This window comes from Rhinolophus sinicus, chromosome 2 (assembly GCF_057876585.1).
Source record: "Rhinolophus sinicus isolate RSI-liver-muscle chromosome 2, RSI-T2T, whole genome shotgun sequence".
Taxonomy (NCBI): domain Eukaryota; kingdom Metazoa; phylum Chordata; class Mammalia; order Chiroptera; family Rhinolophidae; genus Rhinolophus; species Rhinolophus sinicus.
Window position 1 is genome coordinate 74,318,785 of NC_142502.1, and position 19,186 is coordinate 74,337,970.

Sequence of the window (19,186 nt, forward strand, 5' to 3'; positions counted from 1 at the left end):
ACTTATCTTTTGCCAACTTCCCAGACTATTCAACCTCTTCAACAAGTGCTGAGATTTATTTCTAAGTTGTGCATATACACACATATACAGAAAAAAAAAGTTCTCATTAATGAATCGGGGATTCTGCCAAGAGATCCTAATGATTTAAAGGATAATGGAAATGTTGATATATCTGATTGGCTGGGTTGTTGATTTCATCTCTTACAAGAAGTCTATAAAAATACTTGCTGACAAATGGTTAAACCTGGGCCTATCATCCTTGATAAAATACACTGACACCCACTTTAAAAATTAAGTAGATATGTAGCTTTTATTCTATGTTCAAGTCCAAGAAATACATAGTTTAAAATTTGTGGCTAGATGTTTTTAATCATTGTTTTAGCACCAATTATTGCATAGCTTTTGTTTAAATTCAGTAAATAAGATAGAAACTATCAATTCCTAACATCACAGTTATGTGAATTAAAGCAAAGACACACACTTGCTTTGAAAATCTTGATTTCAGAGACAATAAATGATGACTATTAATGATTAAAGGGTAGTTCAATGGAGATCTTGAGAAAAGCCATTCAGAAATTTTATAATTACTTGATAATACATAAGGAGTTATAATGAGTACTATAAAGCAAAATGTTACTTGAGAGTAATTAGGAATTGATACAAAGTTATTGAAAAATGTGAGTTTTATTTAGAAAAAGCCATATGCAATACAAGAAAACGTACAAACATCTGTTCTCTGTCTTCTGCCTGTGGGCACTTGCTCTTTCTTTGAGCTTTGAGCAAGACAAATGAACTGTAATCAGTTGGGCTTTATAATTAAAGCTTAAAGCAATTTAAATCAATCTCCACTTGGGATAAGAGCAGATTTAAATGATATTAGCTTAATATTCTCACTAAATAATATTAATTTTAAGAATTTTTTGACATTGATTAGCCCATAGCTTTGCAACTTTCACTATAATGTACTTCATAGGGAAGAGCCTAACTTGACACTGAAAAAATTGTTTTCAGACAGACCTGAAGCAGTCTGAAACAATTCTGTTAACTTAATCTTGCCAGGACAACACCCTGTCTCTCTAAACAGTATTACTTAGCTTATGATATGGCTGCATTTAAATCTTTACCTTGCAAAACTCAAAACTAAATCACAGGAAGACAATGGTTAGTGTAACTAAAATAAATCTTAAAATGGTTTTAAATGACTTTATTTTTACTTTCCAAAAAATTAATATATTATCTTTATTCTTAAAGAAGTAAAAGTTCAAATCTTCTCATCTGTCAAATAAAGTCTCTAAATTAATATTGACACAAAACCATGAATAGACCTCTTTGACTCTACAGCAAAACTATAGTAGCTATGTATCTTCATTACTTGCTCTCAGAGTGCAAGAAGCAAAATGCAAACAACTACACATTTACTTACTCATATCAAAAAGTCAGATAATTCCATATAATTCACATTTTTTTAGTATTTCTCATTATTTCCTGATATGTAGATTAGTGTGTATTCTGAAGTTGTTTATACAAGTTATGTTTCAGTAAAAGTTTTTTTCATAAATATCAATGAAGAATTTTCAGTGTGAATTTGGACATTTTTAAACTTTTCTACAGATTTTGCTTATTTTGTATTTTATTTTTCAACTGTATGTTGTAGAATAAAATGACATTTCCTTTTTCTGGATTATTGGTATGTCAATATAAGTAGTAAGACAAATTTATGAACCGAAATAGAATATTTATCACAAATTTGAACCAGAAGGTATGATTCCATTAATGTACATGATTTATACAGAAAATAATAAATACTTAGTGATGATTAAAAGTGAACTGAATCCTTGGAATATTATTACCTGTTGAGCAGCTCTCACTATAAGCAAAATTAACCACAGACCAGAGAGCTGAAATATCTTACTTTGAAAAGCTTGATTACTGATAATTTGAACAATTTATATTATTTTAACAATTTAATGCCAACAGCAAACTTAAAATATAGAATAAAATATTTTCCAATTCGCCTACAAATCCTAGAATGAAATTTGCATTTGAGGAATGTTCTGAATGTCGGCAGAATTAGAAACTAACACAATGACCAAAATACCAGTTGCTAGTCCTTTACAAAAATATTTTTAAAAAATTGGGGGGCTTTTGGGTTTTATTTATTTGTTTTTTTAATTTTGAAACTGCCACATACTTGAGAGTTCAATAAGCCTTCTCATCTTCTACTACAGATATAATTATCATGTAGTTTCATTTAGTCTTTTAATGAAACTATAGCTTACATATATAATACAGTCAAAAGATAAGGATATGAACTAAAGACTATTTCGGCTACAAATAGTGTGACAGTAATATACCATTCATCTCTCTTAGCCCTTAAGGTATAATTAATATTGCAATTTCATAAAAAAAGTAGTTTTTAAGTTGGAACTTTTCACTATATTTTCTATAAGCTAGATGATCTGTTTGATGCCGAATAAATTGTGCTTTTAAAAGCAGATATATACCTAAAAATATTTATTGAAAATAACTCATTTTCTTTAGATCAATTTTACTTTACATATATTGTTGTTTCTAAATTCTGGCATTTTTATCAGATAAATCTGCATAGGTCAAAAATCAATTCAATACTACATTTGAGGAAGTATAAAACTGGGGCTTATTTTCAGGGGTTAAATTAAAGCCATACTTGTGAAATCATTTTTGTCTTCAAAACTCAAAAGAATAACTGATTGGAACATGCAAGGTGAGAAAAGTGAATACAATTTTAAAAGTATGTAAGTTCTTACAATTTCCTAATGAAAAGTATTAGATATTATTGAAACTAAAGACATTAAAATAATTCTTTTTTCATATCATATGCTTTGCTATAAATTCTTAATCTATTGTTATGGTTGATCTTAGACGAATCTATGAACAAGGTGAAATCATGTACAAATGATGTTTGTGCCTACATGGATTTTTCTCTATTTCTTTTATAAGATTATTAAATAATTCTATGACTTAAAAAAAGAAGCTTAAGGATCTTTAGTAAGTTTTCCTTAATCCATCACAGAAAAGTTACTATAGAATTACATCCTCCAAAGAGAATATAATTTTCTGAATTTTCTGGGAAACTTCCTTGACTTACCAGTCATTTACGATTTGCTTTAAAATATTATCAATATTATAGCTTTGTGTAATTTCAGGTCATTATAATTTAAAATTTAAATGTTCATAAATACATTAAAATTTTATTTATGAATTTACAATTACATAAAAATGAATCTGATCCTCAAATTCCTTAAATGCTTAATAATTCTCCCTACGCATCTAGAAATTAACATGAATTTGAAATTTCAAATGTCTGCTTATAGGCAAAAAAATCCATACAATATATTGTTAAAGTTTCTAATACTTTCAAGTATTTTAGGTGAAATATGTGTAAAAGAAAACAAACAAAAATTTCCATGTTTTTAAGTATATCTAAGAAAAAAGATTATGAGTATTTTACTTTGTAACAGAGTTAGCTAGTACATGTGTCAAAAGTGATACACGGTAATATCTGGGCAGGGTGAACTAGTCTAGTTAACTAATGTGCTATCACACTGCATGAATAGAAAAATTAATGCTTCCGCTCCCTCACTATATAGCAATACAATGAAGAGTTTGGTGATAGTAGAGCCTCATTGTTGCTCCAATGAGTGTCACAGAAAAAGAGCAATGGTAAATGATCACGTATGTGGAAACTGTCAGGTTGAATGAAACGTATGAATGAATACCTCCATTATTGACAGCACTGAAAACAAATCCTCTCTGATGCATTTTATTTAAAAAAATCACTAATAGTGGGAACTCGAATATAAGAAATAACATATGTGAAACATAGATTTAAAAAACAGTAATAAAAGATAAAAAAAATTAGCTAATTCAGCCTGTAACCAGCATAAACAACACAAAACTTGAATAGAAAGATAAATGGTTTGGTATTTGAAAATTCAAAATGTAATACTAGTCTCTATTCACAGTTTTTTAGACTTTAGAGGAATATGAATTGTTAAGATGGGCAAACATTCTCCAAACACCTGGACACAATGTGGCAACAGGGCTAAAACCCAGAACTGGGAATGGCTAGGCATGGATTGGAGTCTTAGACCCATCACCACTTTTCAGTTCATCAGTTCTGCCTTGATCGATTCCCCATATCTCTCTCCTCTATGGATTTTTTATTTGGAAATAAAGAGAGTGTTTAGAGTAACCTCCTGCAGTTGTAGTCTCTGGTTTTAATATTAGTACAGTAGGGTATTGGTATTTTTATTTTTCACATTTTCAAAAAATGGAAAATTATCACTTCCTCTATTACCTAATTTCCAGCATTTGCCAATTTACCAACACTATATATGTTAATAGAGAATATATTCACCATTGTAGTTTACGTTTTTCTTTAGTGCTTTTTTTTCTTCCTAATTAAAAGATAATGTCTTCCTTGCATGCTCATCCTTATTTTTGGACTCATATGAGTACAACTGTAGTAAGCAACTTTGATGTAATACTTAGATACTCTCTACCCCTCCAAACACATATATCGTATATATACATAAAAATTAAAAGTTTAAAATATTTTGACTATACAGAAACGTCCAAGTTCTGTGTCATTTTCCTAGAATAAAATGCATTTCAATTTGCAAGGGTAGATATGTGTCAAATTCTGCCTAATTTCTTCATACCTTTTTATGATTCTTTTGGATGTTAAGGATTATACTATAATAATATAAACAAAAAATAAAGATAATGTCTATCTAGCATGAGAAACATAAAATGCAACAAGTAAATAACACGCATTAAGTGGAAACAGCACATTGTTTTTAAGGGCTTTTAATGAAAATAACCTGTGTATTGGTATAGAAGTGCCTGCTTATGAGGCTCTTCTTCAAATATCTTTGTGAAGAGCAACCCATGTAATTAAGGTTTCTCTGGGGAAATAACAAAATCATTCCCTGGGGTCATGCTGTTTATCCCAAGTAATCTCTAATATGTTTATCCATATTTTTTCATTATTCCAATTACACTGGTGTCAATAGAATCTATCTTGAAAGTCTCGGTGTGGCATAAAAGCTAAATTCAACATTAATTTGTTGACAGTCTTTTCCCTTTTTTTGTAAAATGTGTAAGAAATATTACACTATTTAGGGGACATATACATCCTTTAAAGGGGAAAAATCAAAAAGCCTATCGATGGCTAGACATCTGTCTGCCTTCTCTTTTCCTCAGCCTTTTCCCCCACAGATTCCAGGAACAAAGGGGTAACAATGCATTAACTCAACGGAGCACTTCTTGCAAGTTGAGGTTTGGTTGATTTTAAATGTTAAGTATTTTGAAAATTTAAGAGCGTGTAATGCTATTAGAAATAACCACATTTGAGTCAGCAGAATGGGAAAATGGAAGGAAAACCAAGAGTTCTGAATTGTTTTATATGACTTGCTTCACCCTCTATGTCTCTCAAGTTTAATGAGAAGACCTTAATGACTATATTCATGGATTTGTGGCAAAAAACAAATGGATAAATTAAAAACATTTACTAATGGAGCTCTAAATATTTATCAATGAACGTTAATAAATATTCATTATAAGTGTTCAGGAAAAGCATTGCCCTAGAAGGTTAAGAAACTTAAACCTTTGAAATCTTAACATACAATAACAGGAAATGAATCACCCGGCTTAATATGCATCTAATAAATATGCACCTAATAAAAATGTAAATAAAATAGAAATCCTTTTCTACTTAATGACAGTTAAAATAATGCTGTCTGAATGATTATTAATAGTGATTAATGATGATTTCGAAGAATATACAAAAAATCTAATTACATATTTGTTTCTATCATGTGTTTCACAACCATAGTATACTACTAAAATTGCATCTAAATGAGGTTAATGCTAATAGTTCCATAACAAATATAGTTTATATGACTTACCATTCAAACTATTCTTGTCAATATTTCAAGAAGAAAACTACAGGTAATTTATTTGAACATTTTTTTAACAGAAACCTGTACTTTAAAATATACTTGACTATAGACAATTCTTAAATGTCCCCTATTACCTTGTTACAGTAATTACAAATTTTATTAGTGAAACAGGAAAACAAAGAGCAACAAATGATATTAACTCTTTGTTCCTGTCCAAATCATTTAATCACTTGAAATCTAATAAATTTTTATTCTCGGTGTATGTACATTACACATTTTTTTATGCTTAAGGAAATTCATATTTTTAGAAAAAGATATGTGTTTTGTTATAATTCAAAATTGCTTCCAAAAGCCAAAAGTTAATGCACTTAAGAAATATTATCTAAAGGCATATAAATTAGAAACTTATTATGATAATAATATTTTTTCTCTCACCTTGAAGTCATTTAATTTCTGGTTCTGTTTTGATCTTCTTATATCATTATTTCGATGCCCCCAAACTACATTCATGGGCTCTTTAAAACTGTCCAAGAAATGTAGCAGAGATGGAAAAATTGGCTTACTTTTAGAATGAATAATTTAAAATATGCCTACAAAGCAGTATGTGAAGCGTAAAATGATATGGTCTCTCAGCTTTTAACATAAAAGTGGGAGGTAAAAGGTAAATAATGTGATGTGAACTTTTATAGTTCCTCAGTTAACTTTTCAACCCTAAGGATGTGTCGCCTTTATTCAAATACACCAGTTTTGTTTTTTCCAGCTGCGTGGTAATGGAGGGGCAAGCCCGGTATTAGAATATTTAGCTGAATGGTGAAAAATCCTGTCATCAGGGGTAGGTAGGACCCCTAATTGGGCCTCTTCAAGGTCCTGGTATTGTGAGTGGTGGTTGTCACAGCAACATAGGACAGTGGACAGGACATGAGCTGTGGAGTCAAAATCTGCCTGGCAACTGCTTTGTTGACTTAGGCAATCCACTTAATTCCTTTGATTCTCTTACTATAAATTAGGCAATAATACCCTCCGCACAGTTGTGCATGTGTTGTTCCCATAATTATGCGGTATGCAGGCACAATAGATACTCAGTAAATGCTATCTGAATGTGGGAGACCCTGTAGAGCAAAGTGGTTAAGAATAAGGTCTTTGGAGTGAGGCTGGAAGCTCGTTCCCTGTTCCATCACTTATCAAATGTATGACTGATAAAGAGCCATGCTTTTAATTTTTCTAAGCTTAAGCTTTCTCAATTAGAAAATGAGCATATCAATAGTAACGTCTCAGGTTGTAGTAAAAATATGAGACAAATACATAACACTCTTAGTACAGTCATTGACATGGAGTAAGTGCTCAAATTCTATTTATCATTAAAAATATTAATAGTATTTCACACCTCTCTATATGCTTCACACATATGCTTTACAAATATATACACTGGAAAAGTATGTGCTGCTCCCCTACAGGTAGGGTGACCAAAGAGCCCAGTTTGCCTGGTTTTAGCACTGAAAGTCTTGCATCTCGGGAAACCTCTCAGTCCTCTACAAGCTGGGACTATTGGTTGTTCTACAAGATCATCTACCAGTCATCAAAAACAAGCTCTCACTAGGAGCTCCTAGAGCCTGTACTGTCAGCTAGGCTCGGCGTACCCCAGTCCTCATCTATCTAGGAAGCATTCAAGGAAGTTAAACCTCCAATCTGTTCAGCCCAAGAAAGATCAGCTCACAGCAGAACAGAAGGGTTTCTATGTAAAACATTTTTTTTTCTCGCTTATGGAGTAAGTGAGCCTAAAATTTGACTGTACACAAATTCCTTGAACTTGCTTCAATCCTTTCTGGTCTTTTCAAACTTTTCGTGGCTAAGCAGTGCTCCCTGAAATCCTCTGGAGGTGTACCATCCACTGCCTTGCCTGGATGCATTTTTGGGAGGTCCCTCTTTGGTTGTTTTCAGACATGTGGTCCATTCTGTGAAGCACATCCACATCCTATGTCCATGGAATTCTTGGCAGAGTGGGGACACATTTCAGCCAGGACACAATGACCCGGTAAAAAATGTAACAATCTGACATGCTCGCAAGGAGCGACTAAATGTGCATACTTCCTACAGACTTTCGACTGTACCACTTAGGGATTTTGTTTTGTTCTGATTAGGTAATTATGGCTTTTGTCTAATAATAATACATATTTAAGAGCTCTAAATGAAGAATTATTATATTTTTCTTTCTTTTGGATAAATGAATTAGGTCATGACCCATTACTATAAAACTTTAATGCTTTATTATACTAAAATTTGTATTGCAAATCCAAAAAAATTCTTCTTCTGAATCTAGGTACAAATGCATTGGTCATTTTTGCACTACTGAATCTAAAGTTGTGTTTCTGGTACCTGAATTTAAAACGCAGGATGACAAGAAATGTATCCAAAAACTAGGGACCAAAACATCTTAATTAAATTGAATAGTATTTTATTTTTTATTAATATATGTTTATTGCTTACTGCGTCAGGTACTATGCTAGAATATGTATTATGTGCTAGAATATAAATACATTTTTGTAAATTCAAACTAAAGTAATTGAATATTATCTCCCATTTTCATGCTGTAACACTGAGATATGTAACACATACCTCTATATACGTATTAGTTATTAGGGATAATATATTTGGGATCCGTGCCTATTAAAATAGGATCCACTAAAGTATAGTGAAAGAAAGTAAATGATAAGAGATCTAGCTTGTAGTCTACTACTCATCAGCAGTGTGGATGGATAAATCTCTTTAATCTCTCTGAATCTGAGTTTCATCATCCCTAATAGAGATGATGCTACTCTCAGAACTCACTTTTAGGGTTACTATGGACAATAAATCGATCCAATCATTAATCCACAAATATTGAGTAAATGTACTTCTATTAAACTATAAAGCATTACATAAGTTTTAAATGTTATTAATCTTATTTCATTAAGAGAGAGCTCATGTTCAAATATTTAATTACCAGGATGACAGTAACACAGAATAGGAAACGGTTGGTGTGGGTGGTACATGAGAGTGGGATGAGATGTGCATCTACTTGAAACTCCAGTCCAAAGACCAAAAATCAAGTGTGATCCAAAAGACAGTAAGGTAGTATGCCAGCACTGTGTGGACTAGCAGGCTGACGTTTCCCACCTATGTCCCTCAGAAAGACAGACTTCTTGGGCATTATAACAGTATTGAGGGCATGAGGAGTATCATTGTAGCAACTACTTCCCGGACGCAGGACTGCAGTGGGGGCCAAACATTTGTTCAGCTTACTGCTGTCTGGAAGGGAAAATCCAGGGATTTTCCACTTCATTTTACCAGACATTACCCTGGACAGAAGGTAAGAATTAAATACTTTATGAGAGCAGGGGAATGCAAACAAATAAACAAGAACATATAAAAAAATGTTATTTTTTCCATAAAGAATTGTTTTCTAGCTGTCAGTAGGGATAAATTTTGAAGCAAAAATTCTTAATTTCAATAGTTACTTCTTTGATGTGAACTGCTCACAGTACAAAATAATACCAAAATGCCCTACTAAATAATTGCAGGGATTTTGTTAAATAATTTTGCTCATTATTTCAATAAATACAGTTATATAACTCTCTCATATATTATGTAAGGAACAATATTAAATGGTTAAAAAGTTACATTAATATTTACCTTTTGTGGAAGAGTTATATTTTTCTTGTTCTTCAATGAATTAAATGCACATAATGATGGAAACAAAAAAAAGAAATCAGCAAATTTATAGTTAGACATGGAAATGTGAATCAACACAATGGTATGAATAAAATGCATAACATATAATGTGACATAAGTTACAATGACAAACCATGAGGAAGTCTCAAATATGGTTTAAATTAATTAAGGAAATAATGAATACAACAATTTAGTTATTTAAAATAAATCAGAAATATTGGGAAATTAATACATTTGGCATTTGAAAAGTATATTTTGTGGTATTTTTTCTTGCCTTTTAAGAATTAAAAAATATTTCAACACCAATTTTACTAAAAATATTTAATTTTAACACATTTGACTTTCGATTGTAAATGTACTTAACAGATTATTTAATACTCATAACTAACATTTTTATTTCAATAATGATAGCATTTCAGATAATTTGAAATTTAATACAATAGATGAACAAATAAATTCTATTTTTTTTACTAGAAGTAGTTATTTTCTTTTCACTGTGAAAAATATTCTATAACATTTTCCACATGGAAGAAATACATTCTAATTTAAGTAATCCTTTCTTCCTTCTCCAGTTATGCTAAAATATCTCAAGGTGAAATTGGTTTTTGGAGACTATTATTTCCTAGCATTTCATAAAGCTTTATATCAACTTCCTTGTTGGCATACTATTTACTGTGAAATAATGGCCTATCTAGATATTTCTGAAAGGGAATATCATAGAGGTACAGGTAGGAGATATAATCGAACACATAAAACATAGCTGTCACACCAAGTGCTAATTTATGAATGATCTTTAAATACTTATTTAAAAGACATCCTGTTGAACACACAAAAAAGATCACCTTGTTTCAGAAAACCGTACAACATTTTTATATAACCAATTATGCTGCTTTCAAGCTTTTCTCTACATAAGAGCTACACTGGAATACAACATTGAAATATAACCAGAGAAATTTCTTGGAAGTCTTTTCTCTCAATTATCACATACCATTTGAGTTACGTAAGTTTTAAGGCTATTTTTTCAGCTACTTTACCTCAAAATCTGTATTGTAATCACCTCTCTTCTTTCTCCCTAACTATACTTTAACATAATTATATTTTATATAGAAAATAGGCTAGCATTCCTAACTTTTAAAAGAAATTGTGAAATAATTTGTCAAAATTTAAGTGAAATGTATTTTCAAATGATATAATAGCCTTTAAAATAATACATATTGCTTTTATGGTATAAAGAGAGTGCAGTAAAACTGAATTATAGAAAAAAACAAAAGCATGCATCCAGCCAAAAAATCTAATCATCTCAGAATACATCCTGAACTCAATAATGTAGATAACTGTATCCAGAAACTGTGTATGAATAAAATTATAAGTTCGACAAGAAGTTGTATCACTATCCAGGAATCTAAACTGCTTGAAATATTTGCTCTTTAGAATCAACTGCTTATTAACTCAATTATTTTTTTAAAAAGGAAAGTTACCCTCTGTTAAAAAACAAACAAACAAAAAACCACAAACAAAAAGACTGTAAACAAGGAAGGCAAATGCACTAGAGCCTTAATCAATTACAAATAAATTGCATTAATCATCAAAGAAGATAGAACTAAAGTTTAACAAATAATATCAAAAGAAAAAAAGGTAATTCTAGAACCCTAAGAATAACAATGAAATCAATATTAAACAGAACATGCTAAATTCTGTCTATCCCATGAATCAAATTAGAAGTTTACTTTAAAATCATATTTTAGGATATATAAAGATGACATGTGATCTATTCAATTTGAAATAAATCCATAATAACATGACGGCGGATAGTATCATCATTTACCAAAAGTCCCAAAGCACATATTAACATCATAAAATAGACCAAATTTATTTTAATTATAGAAGAGCACTGAGATATAATAATACATGTTGTTATATTTTTAAAAGTTTGTATCTACATAACCGTAAATTTAAGGAACTTCAAATAACAAGTGTTTACTAGTGGTTTACTACTGTATTTGTGATATTAAATAATAAAATAACTCCATCAATTTCATCCTCAGTCACTCCTTTCTTCCCACCTCAATTCAATCCTTATAAATTGATGATTTCTCTGAAAGACAACTGTGAATATGAATATCATAAACAGTAATGTTGATATTAGCAATAGAACATGAACTTTTTAAAAAAACAAAATCCAGCATACAATCCAACTGATTTCATAGATGCAATTGTTATTTGTACAAAAATAATATAACTATAATCTCATTATATGAGAGTTACATGCAGTACCCCTACATGCTTTTGAATCTTAATGTTTTAGCAACTGGAGGAAATGCAAAGAATTTTAGGAACACATGACTTTTTGAATATCAATCTTTAGTAAAACATGGCCAGTAACACTAATTTTGTAGCTAACACCAGAATTTGCAGTTGGTTTAGTTGTGCAACAGGAAGTCACGAAGGGATAATTTAAATAAACACCAATTTTAAAAAAAATAAATTTTAAAACAATTTCTTCTAGGGTATTACTAATTACATTCTTAATAACATTAATCTTGAATTATCTTCTCAAAATGTTCCCAGAAAAGAGAAAAGAAAGTTTGTTAAACAATATGAATTGAGAATTCCAGTGATTAATTACTATTTTAGAAAAGAAAGTCAGAGTTTCACATAGCCTCGTATTTTCCTGATTAACTAAATGAATACCCTTAAAACAACCCTGCATATTAAAACATGATATATTAACAGGATGTGTAAGTTTAAAAAATAATACAAATCCAGAGTTTACTGTATCAGCATTAATCTATCAATAAGTTGATGCTTCTTAAAAATCTACACTAATTTTTCTATAACCAAGGTTCTGCTTATAAACTCTGCCATATCAGTCTTTGAAACAATGTATTTATCTTCTTAGATCTTTAACATTTTTGAGATACATTCAGTACAGCATTTCAATTATGTGAGTAAAGCAGGTACCCAGCACCCTCAAAACAGAATGAAATACAAGTAAACATCAGCAACAACCAGCACTGTAGAAAAAAAAATATCCAATATGTTAACCTTTCAGTTGTTTCAGAGAAATTAAGACTTTCAATACATGTTTTAAATATAAGTCCACTGCATTTATATTACAACCCCAAATTAAAAATTATTTCAGTAAATTGCTTAACGAATCCCTAGTGAGATTTATGTGATAACCTATACAGATAACAAATCATTTCACCTACTGAGAAATGGGATAGCACCTTGGGTCACATGAAGGAAACAGTGATTATTTTAATCCAGTATTTAAATCATCTAGAGCCTGTAGTTTAGGGAATTTAATTTCCATTATTGAAACAACCCCCACCCCCACTGGAAAATAAAAGTGTGCATATGTTTAACATAAGGAAATTTTAAGTAACATGAACTGTCAACAAAATATTAAAACATGTGCTGTCATTTTTTTATTGTCCAATTTATATGAAAAACACAAGATATTGCAAATAATTAAAAAACACTAGTAAAGCTCTCAATGTGATTGAGCGTTTCAGCAAGGAAATAATTTAAAAACAAAGCTAAATAAGTCTCCTTTTAACACAATATTTCATACTGTACGGAGGTTTTTAAGTTTTTATTTTCTTTGTTCTTTGAACAAAGGTATCTCTAGGGCTCATTCTGTTCTTTTAGTTGACCATCTAAAAGCCATTCATTCACTCAATCAGCAAAAACAGAGTATATGCCATGAGCCAGTATAACACGGCCCTGGAAATAAAATTCTAAGAAACTTAAATTCTTAGGATTCAGCAAATTACATATGATCAAAATACTACTCATTTACAAAAAGAAGCATAGAAAGAGGTAGGTCTCAAATCCACGATTTTTACACAATGATCTCTCTTTATCGGATACCTTGTTCTATACTGCCGCTTCTCACGGGCACTTGTGGGAGCTGTCTTCCCCTGCGACTGCTGAAGGATGTGTCTGCGGGAGGAGAATGGGTGGGGCTGCCTTGTCGGTGCATTCTGTGGGTAAAAAACAAAGGGGTGGGAAATGAAATGATGAAATCCCAAGAGGCTGTGACAAAAATCTTTTCCTCCTTCCTATTACTATTAATACAGATATAAACCCCCTAACTAGGGCTTTGGAAGCAAAATCAAACACTTTTTTATAATACGTGTAAAAGGAATATTTCAAAAAAGGGCTAGAAGAGACAGGGCAATGTCCGTCCTTCTGCATATGAATTCCTGAACTGGGAAGAAGTGGACTCACTTCTTTTCATTAACTTTCTGTGAAGTTGAAGTTTTCTATTAGGTATCGCCTACTACCAGCCTCTGAATCTTAACAATATGGGTAAATTAGTTAAGAAAGTCTATTGCCTAAATTGCTACTATTTAATTTCTATCTGAATTTATTTATAAATGATAAGAACAGTTCTAGCTGCAAACTTTTTTTATAAATTACCAATTACTTGGACTTTATTTTTAAATGGGAAAAATCTTGAAACATATTTTAAAAAATAATCTTGGGCACATGCTATAAAATATACTGACACAAGGATCAAAATTACAAATAAAAATTTGAGAAGCATGCAGATACATTACTTCTGTACTCCTAGAAGTAAGCTCATCTCTATCTGTTGGCATGCAAACGTTTGTTTTTAACTAAAGAACTTGAAAACTAAGGTTTTACTGAACCCAGATGACAGTTGTTTTAAAAATATTCCTTATACTTTTTAAGGCAAATACACACATAATTCCAGGTAGTTTCTTATGAATCACTTCACATAATTTAAAAAATATATATATATATGAATATGTCACAAACAGATGGAAGGACAGAACACAGCCAAATTGAATTTTCAATGATAGCTAATTGGCAGGAACTATAGAATACCACCAGCACAGTGAAGATAGATGCAAGTAATAGAGGATGTGGGAGAGGTTTAAGTGTCACAAAGAAAGGATTAAAAATCATGGTGTCATAATGAGTGGAAGCACCGAGTGCTCAGGAAGTTACAACACCACATCAACACCCGGAGGCAGGACATGAATGCTGGGCTGGACACTGAATAGCGACCTGGTTAGAAGCGGAGAAGGTGGCGCCGACCCTCCGGGGGCAAGGTGGTGGACAGAACACAGTGTTCTGACACTAGAGTGCTCACTCGACCTTGAGCGAGGGGGATGTTTTCCCCTAAGGACTGGCTGATCAGTCGCTCTTAGGGCTGCGTATCCCCTTCTAGAAAGACATGGTGGGAGAACCCTAAAACATTAGGGTCAAAAAAGATCTTCAGTCAGCAGGTTCACATTAACTTTGATACCAACACATCTTTCCAAGGAACACCCGGTTACTCTTACAAGACACTGATTTTAAACACCAGAAGAAAACCCATCACACAGTTACTGAAATGGAATTCAATTCAGACTGACGAGTTATTGCAAATGTGTATGTCATGTGGTTTTGGAGGGCGAGTCTAGATTCCTTCAGTGTAATAAAGCTCCTGGAAGTTTCACAGGGGAAGAGACTTCCATCTCTTATTTTTTCCTTTGTATCTCTAGAGTCTGGATCATAGCTGCACAGAGAGCAAGAGCTCAATAAAAATACCTAATAAAGTGAGTGGATATGATTAGAATAATGAACACAGGGATACTTCAAGCACTTGCCTTCAAGAAGAAATAAAGCACTGTCGAACTTTGTGTGCATTTTTGCAATGTTCATAATTTATTCTGCAGTAAGAAAGTCTATGCCAAACAGACAGCAAAAGGAAGATGTTTTCTGAGGTTAATTTAAGCAGACCAACAAATTAAAATGATATAATAAGATGAAGAATGCTTCATTATAGAACTCACTAAATGCATAAGGCTAATATATGGATAAAAACATGTCCTTCAAGGTATGAAAATATCTAAAATTGTATTTATCCATATATTGACAGTTATCTCAATATCACGTTCAAAATTATTATGAAGCCAATTTATAAATTAAGGATTAAGAATTAAAAACTAATGTTTATATATACAGTAGTTCCCCTTACCCGCAGTTTTGCTTTTTATAGTTTCAATTACCCAATCAACAACGGTCAAAAAAATTAAATGGAAAATTCCAGAAATAAACTATTTACAAGTTTTAAATTGTACACCATTCTGAGTAGTGTATGGAATCTCATGCCCTCCCACTCCATCCCACCCAGGACGTGAATCATCCCTTTGTCCACCATATCCACATTGTATATGTCACCTGCCTATTAGCCATTTAGTAGCCCCCTTGCTTCAGATGGATTGAGAGAGAGAGAGAGAGAGAGAGAGAGAGAGAGAGAGAGAGAGAGGGAGAGCACATTCACATAATTTTATTACAGTATATTATAATATTCTATTTTATTATTAGTTATTGTTGCTAATTTCTTACTGTACCTAATCTATAAGTTAAACTTTATCATAGGCATTTATGTATGGGTAAAAACATAGTATTACCTAGGGTTCTGTACTATTCACAGTTTCAGGCACCCACTGAGAATCTTGGATTGTATCCTCCAAGGATAAGGGGGGATGACTGTATATACGTTTCTTTAAAACAGATATGTTTTTGCCGTTTTCAGTATGTATTTTAAATAAAATGCACATTTAAAATACCTAATATGCATTATTTTTCACAGTGACAGAAGCAATGGAATGACATCTCATCTTTTTTAAAACAATGTTGTAAAATTCAATTAAGTAATTTAAAGTGTGTGACAGAAAAGAATACGTATTAATCACAGGAAGCACATTAATTATTTAGTGCTGTATTCAACTTATATTCAGACTGACAATGTTTCTTTTAAGTAAAATGATTTTCACAGCTATAATTATTTTAATTCAGGGTATTTCCTTTATTTTAGAATAATAAAATGGAAAAATATCAGGTTTTAGAGAATAAAAAAAAACACCTTAGGTCTTTAATATGCATTTTATCTTCTTGAAGTCTGGATTAATTCTTTATTAGGCCCTATTGCAGATCCCAAAACCTGGGCTGTCACCTCGATTTCCAAATTAAAAGAAAAAGTACTGACAATACTCTAGATATTAAAACAGTTCATTCATTCTGAATTAACTTGACTTAATTCAACTCTACAGAATTAATTTATATGGAAAGGATTGTATGATCAAATCCTTTCCAATTATAAATAATGAGTTTTTATCTATTACTCTTTAAAAGCCATTATATGAGAGCAAATTTCAAGCTTTCCTTGTTCATAATACACTTTCGAAATGTGGTTTGAAAACTGAATACTACAGTATTCACCCTAGTACTGAGAACTTTAATGGATCTTGCAATTTCCCTAAAACCTTGTTTCATTCCTTAATACAATTCATAAGCACTGAAAGTACTACTTAAATGTGACCTGGAATGTGAATAATTTAGGTGGATCGTATGTGGCACCAAACTAAATAGCAAAAGTATAAAAAGCAATTTCAGGGGCAAATAAATGGCTTTCTAGGTGAGTGTTTTACTGACTGAGGCTATGTGACAAAGTGTTCTCATCTCCCAAGCCACGGAGCTGCAATGCCTGAAAACAGCTTGTACTGTTGGAGGTTAATCATTTAACACCAGATTCATTTTTTTCTTTGATATGAACTAAACGTCCCATAATAACAAAACAGTTTCTGTCCCCAGACAAACTATAACACGTATGGAAGCACAGACCAAAAGGGGAGGCATAGAAAACCACTTTGCCTAAGGAAGACAGGAGTGGGGCAGTCAGGCTGAATGACCAGCAGGGAAACTGAGGAGAGTGAAAATGCAGAACTTGAAGAGAGAAGAGCAAGTTTTTGGAGATGAGAGATAATGGACCCAAGTACAGTTTGTATTAGACAAGTGGAAAGAAACATTAATCAAGAAATTCTGAGGTACAGGAGTGAAATGTTGAGAGAATCCAGAATGTCAAGCCTGGATCTTTTCAATGAAATGGGATGTGCTAGGAATGTAAGGATGTAAGAATGAAAAAGATTATGAGCAACCATATTAGAGATTGGTACAGGGAGTGAATGAGGGATAAGGAAAACGATAGCAACAACTATTCTTTACTGAGCATCAGCATGGAGCCATCTACACATGCCAGGCACTGAAGATATGTGTGTCTATATGTATGTACGTATGCTGTGTGTATGTGTCTATATATACACACACATACATATGTTCTGTTTTTGTATTCTCACAATAGCTCTGAGAAGTGTTATGACTCCTATTTTATAGCTGGGAAACTGTGGATCATAATCTGACTTGCAAAAAGACAAAGCACTAACATGTGGTAAAGCAGGATCCAATAGGTCTGTGGAGCGCCAACTTGCTCCTTTGTCTGCCTATTGAGAGGATTTGTTTCTCTGTCATGAGATGAAAAATGGTAATTTCACATCCCTGGATACATTGTTAATCGTGTAAGATAAATATATGTCCAAGTATCAAATTGTTTAGCAATATTTGATAAAATTGTCTTCTGAGAGTTTATAGGAACAAAATATATGGAAAATGGTATTTAACGAATACCTATTCTGCTAAATATGTCTATACATATCTCATATTTTTAAAACAAAAACAATGAGACTGCTAGAGCAAAATCCTAATTCAAACCTAACTATGTCTGACTTTAGTTCACCATCTCCAAATGCATATCTAAATATTTACCACTGAGTTCAAGCCATGGCTATTCTCTTTACCTAAGACTAGTGTTTAAGACTTGAACATAAGTAAAACACATTTGTCACCAAACCCTTAGATTGTTACTCAGATAGTTCTGTTGCTGCAAATTGCATTAAAAAACTTGCATTAAATTGCTTCTACTGCAACTTAAAATTACAGTTGTGAGGTGTTTCTTTCTTTTTTTTTATTTTCAACTTTTTAAAGGATGAACATTCATGTAGTACCTAAGGTCAAATCTTTGAAATGGTCTCTCCTGCAAAGGCCATTACAGGCCTACAAAGGCTCTTTCCAATAGCACCGGAACAACATAAAATGCATATGCAAGTAATTCTTTTTTTTTTCCCTAGTGTATTACAGTTAGAGTTTTACTAGAAATGATACAAATCAGGACCAGCCTAATGAAGAGACATATAGGGAGAGGCCTAGAAGGCTCCTGAACTTGAAGCTTCTGTGTCCTCAGGACGTATTTCCCTCCTGGCACACTGATGTGTATCACTAACCAGGGAGTTCACCTGAGCTTCAGTGTTCAGAGTTCTTATTAGGGTTTCTTCATATAGGGTGATTGACTGACTCATTGGCCACATGACTGAACTCAGTCCCCTAGGCCCCTCCCTTCCCCAGAGGTCAGGCTGATTTCACATGGCTCAAGGGCCCAACCCTCTAATCACATGGTTGGTCTTTCTGGTGTGGTCAGCGCCCGTTCTGAGTGATCTCCTTGCATAAACTCAGGTATTGTCCCAGGCGCTCGCTCATGGTGAATAACAAAGACACTCAGAAAACTCCAAGAATTTAGAGGTTCCTTACCAGACACCTTGGGCATGCAAGTAATTCTTAATACTAGTCCTGAAGAAACATCCCCCAGGTAGGATGAAGAGTGTAGGTTCGACAAGAAG

The 19,186-nt window shown here is 32.3% G+C and overlaps 1 protein-coding gene across 50 annotated transcripts in view; it reads right to left on the reverse strand.

Annotated features, from left to right (window-relative positions):
• The window catches only part of RIMS1 (regulating synaptic membrane exocytosis 1), a 448,418-nt gene that overhangs the window by 88,522 nt on the left and 340,710 nt on the right, over positions 1-19,186 (reverse strand). For 18 of the 50 annotated variants that reach the window (XM_088795622.1, XM_019749282.3, XM_088795608.1 and 15 more), the window contains 3 exons: positions 14,697-14,879; positions 13,530-13,642; positions 9,615-9,644 (listed from right to left, as the gene is read on the reverse strand). In XM_088795622.1, the coding sequence (XP_088651748.1) occupies positions 9,615-9,644; positions 13,530-13,642; positions 14,697-14,879 (326 nt within the window). The remainder of the gene's footprint in view (positions 1-9,614; positions 9,645-13,529; positions 13,643-14,696; positions 14,880-19,186) is intronic. The other 32 variants (XM_019749295.3, XM_088795615.1, XM_019749298.3 and 29 more) reach the window with 3 other exon arrangements.